Source organism: Coffea eugenioides, chromosome 7 (genome assembly GCF_003713205.1).
Source record: "Coffea eugenioides isolate CCC68of chromosome 7, Ceug_1.0, whole genome shotgun sequence".
Lineage (NCBI taxonomy): Eukaryota > Viridiplantae > Streptophyta > Magnoliopsida > Gentianales > Rubiaceae > Coffea > Coffea eugenioides.
In genome coordinates this window covers 9,969,014-9,979,414 of record NC_040041.1, presented here as the reverse complement: position 1 = coordinate 9,979,414, position 10,401 = coordinate 9,969,014, and the positions used below count along the sequence as shown (strand labels likewise).

The 10,401-nt window shown below is 36.8% G+C and overlaps 3 protein-coding genes across 3 annotated transcripts; 1 reads left to right on the top strand and 2 right to left on the bottom strand.

Annotated features, from left to right (window-relative positions):
* The first annotated feature begins 541 nt into the window (after nt 1-541).
* LOC113778869 (egg cell-secreted protein 1.1-like) lies at nt 542-943 on the top strand. The gene has a single exon (XM_027324393.1). It carries the CDS (start codon nt 560-562, stop codon nt 914-916), a length of 357 nt encoding a protein of 118 aa, XP_027180194.1. The 5' UTR covers nt 542-559; the 3' UTR covers nt 917-943.
* Nucleotides 944-3,233: 2,290 nt separating this feature from the next.
* LOC113776832 (putative late blight resistance protein homolog R1B-16) lies at nt 3,234-6,062 on the bottom strand. The gene is made up of 5 exons (XM_027321889.1): nt 5,487-6,062; nt 4,978-5,244; nt 3,927-4,847; nt 3,675-3,813; nt 3,234-3,577 (listed from the first exon to the last, which is right to left on the bottom strand). Exons 1-5 carry the CDS (start codon nt 6,060-6,062, stop codon nt 3,234-3,236), a joined length of 2,247 nt encoding a protein of 748 aa, XP_027177690.1.
* Nucleotides 6,063-8,412: 2,350 nt separating this feature from the next.
* Nucleotides 8,413-9,483, bottom strand: LOC113777896 (citrate-binding protein-like). Its single transcript, XM_027323127.1, has 2 exons — nt 9,129-9,483; nt 8,413-8,988 (listed from the first exon to the last, which is right to left on the bottom strand). Exons 1-2 carry the CDS (start codon nt 9,375-9,377, stop codon nt 8,605-8,607), a joined length of 633 nt encoding a protein of 210 aa, XP_027178928.1. The 5' UTR covers nt 9,378-9,483; the 3' UTR covers nt 8,413-8,604.
* Nucleotides 9,484-10,401: the final 918 nt, after the last annotated feature.

Below are 10,401 nucleotides of genomic sequence, written 5' to 3'. Positions count from 1 at the left end.
TTAAACCTGAAACGCAAAGTGATTATAACTTGGAACTCAAGTGACATTCTACTAATTTTCCTAAACAGATGAAGCAGCAATCAGGGGACTTAATGAGCCATTTACATCTGAAACCTAGCATATATCTTGTCATTTATGATGAGAACTGAGAAGCCCCATGAACTGACGAACACTACCTAAATTAATATCACCAAGCTTAACACGTTTAATCATTATAATTACTTCATTTAAGCATTATCAAATTTCCCATGCATGATAATCACGTCATTTAATTATAAACAACTTTATCCTTCCATCGGTTACAAAATTAAACAAATCCCATGTCCATTTTTCCTTCACATAAATTGTTTATAGTCCCTTCACCTCCCCATACACATAACTTGCCTTCTATAAATACACTAACAAGTACTAATATCCTCCACAACAAATTAAAGACTTAAAAAAACCAACAATGTCTTACTCTTCCAAAGTCCTCCTTCTAGCTCTAATGGCATGTTCCATTTCCATAACACCCTCCATGTTCATGGCTCGACCGATAAACTCGAAATCGTCAACCCTAATGGGTAGGCTAAAATTGGAAGATGAAGAGGGTGATAACTCGTTATTGGCTACTTGTTGGGAATCTCTCTTTGAGCTGAGGTCTTGCACTGGAGAAGTCATTCTGTTTTTCCTTAATGGGGAAACCTATCTTGGACCGAGTTGTTGCCGTGCCATCAGAACCATTGAACACCATTGCTGGCCTTCCATGCTTGGCTCTCTTGGCTACACTGCTGAAGAAGGTGACATCCTTCGTGGTTATTGTGATGCAGCTGATGAACATGATGATTCCGGTGGTTATGGTTATCCTCAGCCACCATCTCCTCCACATCTTGTGAATTCTACCACAAATTCGTCTTCCCACGTCTTGACGCCGTAGTTGATGCTCAATGTATTTATTCGAAAAATAAAAATCCCATTAAATATTTTATTTAATGTTCTTGTAGTGACTTTGCCTCTTGAATCTCAATATCTTACATATTTTTAAGTATTTTTGTATTCCTTCGATTTGATAAATGTGTTTGAACATCTAGCCTTATAATTATCCAGGCATACAAATGTGTCTTGACTCCAGTAAAATACAGGACGAACATAGGGCATTCTAGAGTGATGTAGCAAGGGGCTTTTCAGCTGATTGGGATAAAAAGTACAAGAGAATTGAAGAAAGAATAGAAAACCAGAAAATACAAACCATTTCTAAAGGCTCATAGTTTTTTTTTTTTTTTTTTTTTTTTTTGGGTATGTGCAATGAAGAGATTCTACAATTAACCAAACTGGATCAAAAGGGTAGCATGAATAGGATGTATACTAGGAAATCACTCTATTTACTAATACCCTGTGACAAAATAATAGATCCCATTTACTAGTACAAGCATGAAAATTTGAAAAACTATTGAAAAGGTGAATACAAGCACTAAATCAGGTTTCATTTGGACAGGACCTCTAACTCTGGCGGTTTAAATCTTGACAACTAAATCAGGACATCAACGTACCTTTTTTTTTTTTTTTTAGCTATTCTGAAAACACATGGTTAGTGGTAAAAGAAACCTCTACTGTTTAGTGGTAAAAATACTAATCTTTCAAGTAGAGTAATTGAGCGCTCATGGGAAAAAAAAAACTGTGTTTTGTGGAACCACACTGTTAATTCAATCATAAAGACAATGTAGACCAAGGATTTTTCTTGATAATGCTTTAGTATTATTAGTCCTTTTTCTTGGATTTTTTTAAATCGAAATCTATAATTTCTTAGCACCAACCAATTTAAAATTTCTTATTTTTTCTCATCTCAATGATGCCGTGTGCAGTTAATCAGACCAGTGTCTAGAGAACACAAATCAGCAGAAGTCACTTGCTACTGAAATTTGAAGTTACACTTCTCATTTAGCACAGATTTTTTTCTTTTTTTTCCTACTGTTCAAGTTCAACATACCTTCCCACTGTAGCACCATTTAATTTTGAGCTGCTTGTCATCAGAAATGCTAGACGATTGATGAACAAAGAAAAGCGGGAGTTAAATGAAGGCTAACAACACCAATCCAAGGTTTGAAAGGCACACAATTTTTTGTGACTAAAATTGGTTACATTGCATTAAAGAGATCCTAAACTTAACCAAGTTTTGGTGATCACAGAATTGCTGCTCCTTGCTTTTGATCTGTAGGATTTGCTTTCCCTCCCTTGTTCCAAGTAACTATCAGCAGAAAAATGAAAAAGATAACATCTCAGCAGTAGCATGAATGCAAATTATACTAAGAAATCATCCTCATAACTACGATCTTGCAACAAATAAGAGATAGTAAAGTGATATCTGAGTATAAAGTTTCTACAGCTAGGATAATTTCCACTAACAGGGACAGCTTCAGATGCATGCACAATCATCTGAATACATTGCAACCCTGCCCAACCAAATTTACTACTTCTGAATTGGGTATCAAGCACCCATTAACATCAGAAACTGTCCCTTGAACATATTTTACCTGCAATATCTTTTCTCAACCATAACATCAACGTGATATATTGGAACTTCTGTCAATCTTGTTGATTCGTTAGCTCTTCTATTAGCTTCTGTGATTCAGGTCTAAATAGTTTTAAATCAAACATTATTAGCTCTTTTATGAAGTTCTGTGATTCGACTAATTTTTCTGTCATTTTCTTGCGCCAAAACACGATTTGCTTGTTAACTGCCTTTGTGAGAATTAGAATAGCTGTTGGATGTCATGAATTGGGAGTTCTAAATTAAGACCTGTGGTGGGCTGGAATTGTTTGTAGAAGTCTGCATTACTCTGGTTGCAATGTATCGAAGGAACGGAAAAGGGCACCTCGCACATATGACATGTGTTCTGCTGCTTTTAAAAATCATATCAATCTGTAGCAGCATTTTGAAAAGTTATAGCTGAATCAAGTTGAGACCAAATAATTGGGATCTCCAGAAATTGCTTAAAGAAACATGAATAGCTGTCATTGAACTAATTCAGAATATACAAGTGGTACTGTGGTAGTACATCTAACCTACTGAATGGAATCCCACTCTGAATTGATTCTATCCAATTCAAGAAAAGACAGGAATGGCTCACCACTGTAAAATACGATGAGAGGGCGGTGAGTCTGTGACTCCTTTTGATCTGAGTAGTAAGTAAACAGAAATCACCAATAACTTCAATTTGATCTTAGTACCAAGAAAACATGGATCAGCAATAACTTCACATAATGATCTTTAGACCCTGATTTCCCATTTCCATCTGCTCTTGTCCAATTTGCTTTACAGAACATACAGCAGACTCACTACACCCTTTCACCTCAATCATTTCAAGAGTCGAACATTCCCCTAAACAAGAAGGGGCCTCTTCCAGGGCCTCACAATAATGCAAATCCAATTTCTCAAGACGGGGAAAATTATCAGCAGAGGCAGTCCACCTGCAAAAGCCTAAATCTGATAGCTCCAAGCATCGAAGATTACAGAATTCCCCTTCTTTCATTTCCCATTCTTCCCCCACAAAGGAATCTCTAACTTTAAGAACTTCAAGGTTGGGCAGCTTTCCAATTGCTGAAATTTCACTCCATGTCCGGTCATTGCATGAGAGAGTCAACTTTCTCAAATTTAATGGAAATTCAAACTCGAATGCTTCAAATCCACATACTACCTTTAGGGATTCTAGTAGACTCAAATGATCCAGCATCAGAGTCCCATAGCAAATTCCAGAAGATGCTGTTTAGAGCCCTGAGACTCCAACACACTTTAGCCTGCGGATGTTGGGTAACTTTTTCAGTATCTTTTGCAAGCTTTGAGAAGAGGGATCAATTATAAGGTTTAGAGTTTCTAAATGAACTAAATCCGGGGATTCTTCAAGATTGTCACTGGGAAAACTAAAACCGTATATATAATAACTTTATACCCAAAGATGCCTCAACGTCTTAATATTCCAGATAGTCTTTGGCAACTCGACATGAGTAATGCTTCCATAAACCACCAAAGTATGTAACCTTGAGAGATTGGCTATTGCAGATGGAACAAAGTCTATTTTCAGATTAATCCCCAAGTATCTCAAGTGAACAAGGCATAGTACTTCCAATGGAAATGATTCACAAAAGTCAAAGTTTCCCAAATCCAACACTCTAAGAAGTTTAGACATCAAAAACCCCAAATCCAGATCTGTAGCATTCTGCTCATAGCTAGGAAAGAAGAGCAAACAGCGTAAATTGGGAAAAAATTGCCTTGACTGCTTAACCACCTCTACCATTGTATTGTAAATACACAGTCGGTGGGGATTGTAGTTGCAAGGTCCTGTAGGACAAGAAGGGTCTTTATACCTATCAATTATATGTACAAAACCTTCTAGTTTGGCTTTTTCCACACAAAATTCATGTACCAAATCATGAACTTGGCAGGCTTTGGCACCTCCCAGAGTTCTTTCTCGAGTAACCATAACTAAACTTCTAGCAATCAAATCCATCAAGCAGTCATTGGCCACTTCCTCTAAGCTCTTTCTTTCAGTCTTTTGAACAAATCCTTCAGAAATATAAAGCTGTAACAACCTTTGTACAGAAATATCTCGTTCATCTGGAAATGCACTAAAGTAAAGAAGACATGGCTTCAAATAATCTGGTAAATGACTATAACTCTGCTCAAGAGTCTTCATGCAGTTTCCAGTGTCAAGAATAATGCTGGCATTTAGAGTTTCCGCAGTTTCTTCCCAGCAATCTTGATCAGTAGTAGCAAGAATTCCAGAAACCAGGACAACAATGAGAGGTAGTCCTTTACAGTTTGTTGCTATTCGGAATCCAACTTCACTTAGTATAGGAGGACATCCTTCTATCTGGTAAATGACTATAACTCTGCTCAAGAGTCTTCATGCAGTTTCCAGTGTCAAGAATAATGCTGGCATTTAGAGTTTCCGCAGTTTCTTCCCAGCAATCTTGATCAGTAGTAGCAAGAATTCCAGAAACCAGGACAACAATGAGAGGTAGTCCTTTACAGTTTGTTGCTATTCGGAATCCAACTTCACTTAGTATAGGAGGACATCCTTCTTTGCCAAATATCTTAGTCTGCAGCAAAGCCCAACACTCTTTATCAGTAAGTTGGCGAAGATGGTGAGGCTTGCAATCTCCTTTAAATAGCGAAGACAAATTCTGATATTTGCTGGCGAACATGATCCTGCTTCCATTGGCATCATCCGGTAGTGAATTTCTCAACAAATTCCATGCCCCAATGTCCTACACGTCATCTAAAACAATGAGATACCTATGTCCCTTCAAACGCTGGTATAGTTCTACAGCCAAAACAACTTCTTCAATCTTAACACATTGGTTAGGACTCCTAGAATCAATGCTACATAAAATCTGAACTAACAAATTGTGATTGCTGTATACTTGAGAAACATAACACCAAGCATGAATATGAAAGTGCAGTTTAATTGAAGGATCACTGTAAACTTTAATGGCTAATGTAGTCTTACCAAGCCCAGGCATACCCACGATAGGAACAACATCCAACTGCTTTGTTCCTCTTGTAAGTCTGTCAGTGATAGTTTCCACCTCGTCTCCAAGACCCATAAGATCTTCATGGCGGCAGTTAATTGAGATGGCATATGAACGGAAGCCCTGGTAACTCTCTTGATTTCACCATTATAACTTGTGCTGTCACAGATCTCTTGGGCCTCGATCTTCATAAGATTGATGTCTTCAGCAACAGCATCCAAAAAGTAATGACCTTTATCACTGACAACTATCGAGTCAATTACTAACTCTGCCTTGTATGCAATCTCCATAACACGATTCCAGCAAGTTTTGAGTTTGCCATTCTGATTGCGCTTCTCCTTCATATTCTCGAGGAAAGATCTTAAGAATGTGAGATTTTTTTGGACTATGTCGATGCTATCAACTGGGAAAGCAAGTGAATGATCAGTTTCATCGCAGCTTGCTAGTTCCTTTAGATTTTCTAGGAACAAATCAACAGAGCCTAACTCATTGGTCCTGGGAAAACTAAATGAAGATGATGATGTTAGTGGATACATGTGTGCTACTTCTGCCATTATATACTTGAGCACTTTGAGCAAATGGAAAAGTGCAAGATCTGTTTCCTCAGCCAAGCCTTCTTCATTTCATTTGGAGAAAGGGTGAACATCAAAATTCCTGCATCACAAGCCACAACTCCAATAAGATCCTTCAATTCATCATGTAGCTCATTGAACTTCTTCTTGAGTACGATACTCATGAATCTTATTTTCTGATGGAGTTTTAGCATTTGCTCCTTCACTTGAACCTGAAAACTGTTATAAGATCCTAGTAGATCGATAAGGTAATCTAGGAGAGAATCAACAAAGTTGGCCGCTGCATATTCATTCTCCTCCAGGGCTGAAGCATATGATGATCTCGATTGCTTTGAAGCTGTCAGGACATGGATATAAGTTTCTTGGACCTGGGGGTTAACAGGATTAATCTTCTCCTGTATCAATTGAGAAATTTTGTACTCCATTTCATCGAACACTTCATCATCTCTGCAAACCGACATACAGAAATCAAGCGTGCAGCCACAACTTCAACGTGAATCAAGAGATCTATCAATTGCATATGCTCAACACCTTGCACTGTGGCCAAGCCAATGAGATTCCTTAACAACATTAGCTTCTCTTGAAGGGTTTCTATTAGCTTCTCCCATTTTCTCCCGCGAAGATCATCCAGATACTCTACAAGGGAATCAATGAGATCCATAACTAGTCGTGGATCACCTAGCGAGTGGTAGTCCAACAAGGTGAGGATGCATGATTTCTTGATATCAGTTTCAAGAAACAACTTGATATTTTCCCTGGACCCGTTGAGCTCAATTTGGATGATGCGTCTACGATCCAATGCACGGGAATGGATATATCTCTGATAAGCTAAGTGAAGATGATGCGTCATCCCATTAAGCAATTCTTGGATCCTCAAAGAAATAGTACTAAGCCTTAAAGTTTCAGACATGGCATTACCCTTGTTCTCGTGACCATGCTCCACACAGGTTTCCCCATCCCCACTGTTCCTCCTTCTCCTCCTCCTACAATTTCTGACATACAGAAAAAAGGTTTTCAATAGCCTTACCTCCATCTTCAGCTTCCAAATATCAGGATACCAGTCAAAACAGGAGTTACAGGACTTGTCCAGCCAGGCCAGATAATCTAAAGCAAAATCAAAGCAACAAGTGTTATTGATGGAAGATGTCTCCATCATGGTATCTTCTTTTCCCTTGGACATCAGATTTCTATCTGGTTTAGCAATCAAATAAACTTATCTGAAGATCTGCAAATTTCTGTGATCTAACAATAGCCAGTACTACAGGCCAGACTTTTTATTTTTTTGGGGTAAATGGTACAATGCGCTATTTTGTTCACAAAAGATGCGGTACTATGATAGTAAAAAGTTGAATAAGTGTTACAACACTTTCCCAGCAACTTCTGTTGTGGCAAACAAAGACCAAGACTTCTACACACACAAGGACCAAGACCAAGAGGTCCAAGAGAATTACAGGTGTTTTTGTTCAAACCAATGATTCGTATGTAACGGAAATCATTCTATCAAAGGGAAAAATTATCATTTTTATTCCTCATTTTTGAGGCTTTGACCAGTATTGTTGTCCCTTATTAGTCACAAGGTACTAATTTGCTAGTTTTTTACTGAAATTTGAGGAAGTCTAGCAGAAGACTTGACTTCAGTTGCATTTGCTGGTTAAATTAGAATGAATAACATAAGCAAAAGCAAAGTCAAATTTCTGACTTTTCTCATTATTCCAAATCCTTATTCTCGAATTTTACCAATTATCGAAGAAACCAACTCTAACCATAAAATTTCCAAGATGCCAGGCGCAAAATCTGGACTGCGTTTTCTATCTTGTTTATAAAAGAACTCTGTCACACTTCTTGGCCACAAAACAGAGCTTTTTAAATCAAGCTGCTTGTCTTGCAATAAGTTCTCATGGGAGTTTGGAACCAGGTTTCGATTTCCTATAAAAATATCAAGGGGGTATCTTATTTATGATTAGAGGTGTCAAAATGGGTGAATTGATTGGGTTTGGACGGATCAATATAATTGAATTGTGATTGACACCTTTACTTATAAGCGATTTTCAATAATTTTTAGTGCTTATAAATTTGAGGGTACAAAGCAGGCTTATTTGTTCTTCACATGGATATCTAGAAATCACAAATGATACTTTTAGACAAATGCCCTCTCTCTCATCCCAATTTTTATGATCCCTGTCGTCCCAATTCTTCTCAATTCCACACCCTTGACAAACGAAGGAATCCCATATTTTGAGCAACTATATTGTACACTTATTGAACAACTTTTGGACCTCTATAGGCTGAAAAGGAAGGGCAAAAAAAAAGAAAAAAAGGCCCTGCATTCCAAAACCTTGAATAAGTGCAGTAATTATTACTTCAATAATGCAAAATAAAAGCAGTACAGGGAATTGTACGCAACCATTATTTTTCACTGAGAAACAACAACCATCAAGCCAAAGTGCAGTTATTATTACTTATTAAAGATACTTAGAACTCCAAATTTTGGGCGTAACATATCCCATAATTATGCCACAATATCTCAGTTTTTCTTGAGAACTCTGATTCCAGTCCAACGAGACTCCATATAATCAGAAGGATTGTCTTGTGTATACACTCCAAACTTGAAGTAATGTGTAGCGGGACCATTATCATTAGTTTCGTACTTGAAAGCTCCATCAATGTACACTCTAACTCTCCCAGCACCTGTGTCATGTATCACATTGACGCGATACCATTTGTTGTAGACGTTGGGGATTAGGACAGGACTTCTGTAGTATGTGAGGGATGGATTGTAGACTCTTAGCATAGCAGTTGTGGCCTGAGTGCTTGCTCCAAAAACTTGCATTACGCTAACACCAGTGGTTCCAGAGGGTACATAGACACTACCCTCGAATTGCCATACACCTGAAGTGTAATCGTAGCCCTGAGAAGCAAAGTAACATAATTAATGGTACTCAAACTTCATTGTTTTGCTATGTATTGTCAAAAAAGGGGTAAAAGTTGAACGGTAAATATCGTTTTCTATTTGAATTGCCGGAAGAAGAGAAGAAGAGAAAAACTTACAGTAATGCGAACTTCAGTACGAGGTTTGGTAGTACTACCAGCAGAAAAAGGTTTGTCTGTCTTATAAACCCACAGTTTATGAACACCACCAACGTAGGAATAGCGTTGATTGACAGGGACATCGTAAGGCTTCTGAACTTGAAAATTTGCAGTACTGAGCGAAACAGGGCTGAACCCATCAGTTGGATCAGCCTTCAGAGCCCTCAGCAGGGTTAGGATCAAAGTGGTGAAGAAGAGGAAAGTTGTCATTGCTAACTCAAGAAATGAAGAGCAAGAAATTGTTTTAGGTGTAGTGAAGAGATGGAGGACTGAAACTGGGCATGGGTTTTTATAGGTGGTAGAATCTGATCTTGGATTTTATTTTATTTTATTTTTTTGGGGCGGCTTAAATTCGATTTGAAGGAAGTCTTGATAATAAAACTGGTCAAAAATGCAAGCAGTGCCCTTTTAGTACAGAAATTCTAAGCGTCTACTTTTGAACTCAAGAAGCCCATAACAGGTAAGGATAAGATAAGGGATAATTGCAGAAGCCTACCTTGAGGTTTAAAACAATTTCATTTAGCTCCCTCAAGGTTTTAAAAATTATATATACGTGCCTTATCATTTAAAGTGACAATACTATCCCTAAATATTTTAATGAAATTCCCTTATTTGGTATGCTTGTACTTAGAATAGCTTTCAAAATTATTTTTTCATTCTTTTTCCTTCATATTCCTTTTTTTTTTTTAATTTTTTGCTAGTAAAACTGTATAACTAGCACTAGTACTTCTAGTTTCTATTGTAACCAAATGTAGAACTAATGATTTTTTTATGAGTTAACTTATATGTAATCCAATGTTTTTGCTGATTTTTGTTTTCTATATTTTGGTATTAAAATTGATAATAAATAAAAAGAAATAGCCCAAAACCATTACTAAATTATGATAATCTTACTTCTCAAAAAATTCATAAATTCTAAATGAATTATTTCAACATTTTCTTTCCATCTTATAAATCTAAATCCATAATAAAATACCATCAAAAGTATCATATCATAGTGATAAAATTATTATTATAGTTGTTTATCAAACAGTAGGTATGGATATGAAAATTTTGGTACCTTTTCCTTATAATTATACTAGATAATCTTATAATTGTATAGGAAAATAAATTAAAACTCATTACACAAGGGCATTTTTGGGTATTCATTTAAAAATTTGAGCAAGTCAATATTATTTTAAGATTTAGTTACTAAAACTATCAAATCAAGAGAGATAAGTGTAATTTTTCAAAC

Coding starts and splice junctions, on each gene's coding strand:
- LOC113776832 (XM_027321889.1), bottom strand. CDS start 6,062: ATGGCAGAAGTAGCACACATGTATCCACTAACATCATCATCTTCATTT. Junction 3,814..3,926: donor AGACGTTGAGGCATCTTTGG/GTATAAAGTTAT, acceptor CTCTTCTCAAAG/CTTGCAAAAGATACTGAAAA. Junction 3,578..3,674: donor GTCTACTAGAATCCCTAAAG/GTAGTATGTGGA, acceptor GTGAAATTTCAG/CAATTGGAAAGCTGCCCAAC.
- LOC113778869 (XM_027324393.1), top strand. CDS start 560: ATGGGTAGGCTAAAATTGGAAGATGAAGAGGGTGATAACTCGTTATTG.
- LOC113777896 (XM_027323127.1), bottom strand. CDS start 9,377: ATGACAACTTTCCTCTTCTTCACCACTTTGATCCTAACCCTGCTGAGG. Junction 8,989..9,128: donor GTACTGAAGTTCGCATTACT/GTAAGTTTTTCT, acceptor TTTGCTTCTCAG/GGCTACGATTACACTTCAGG.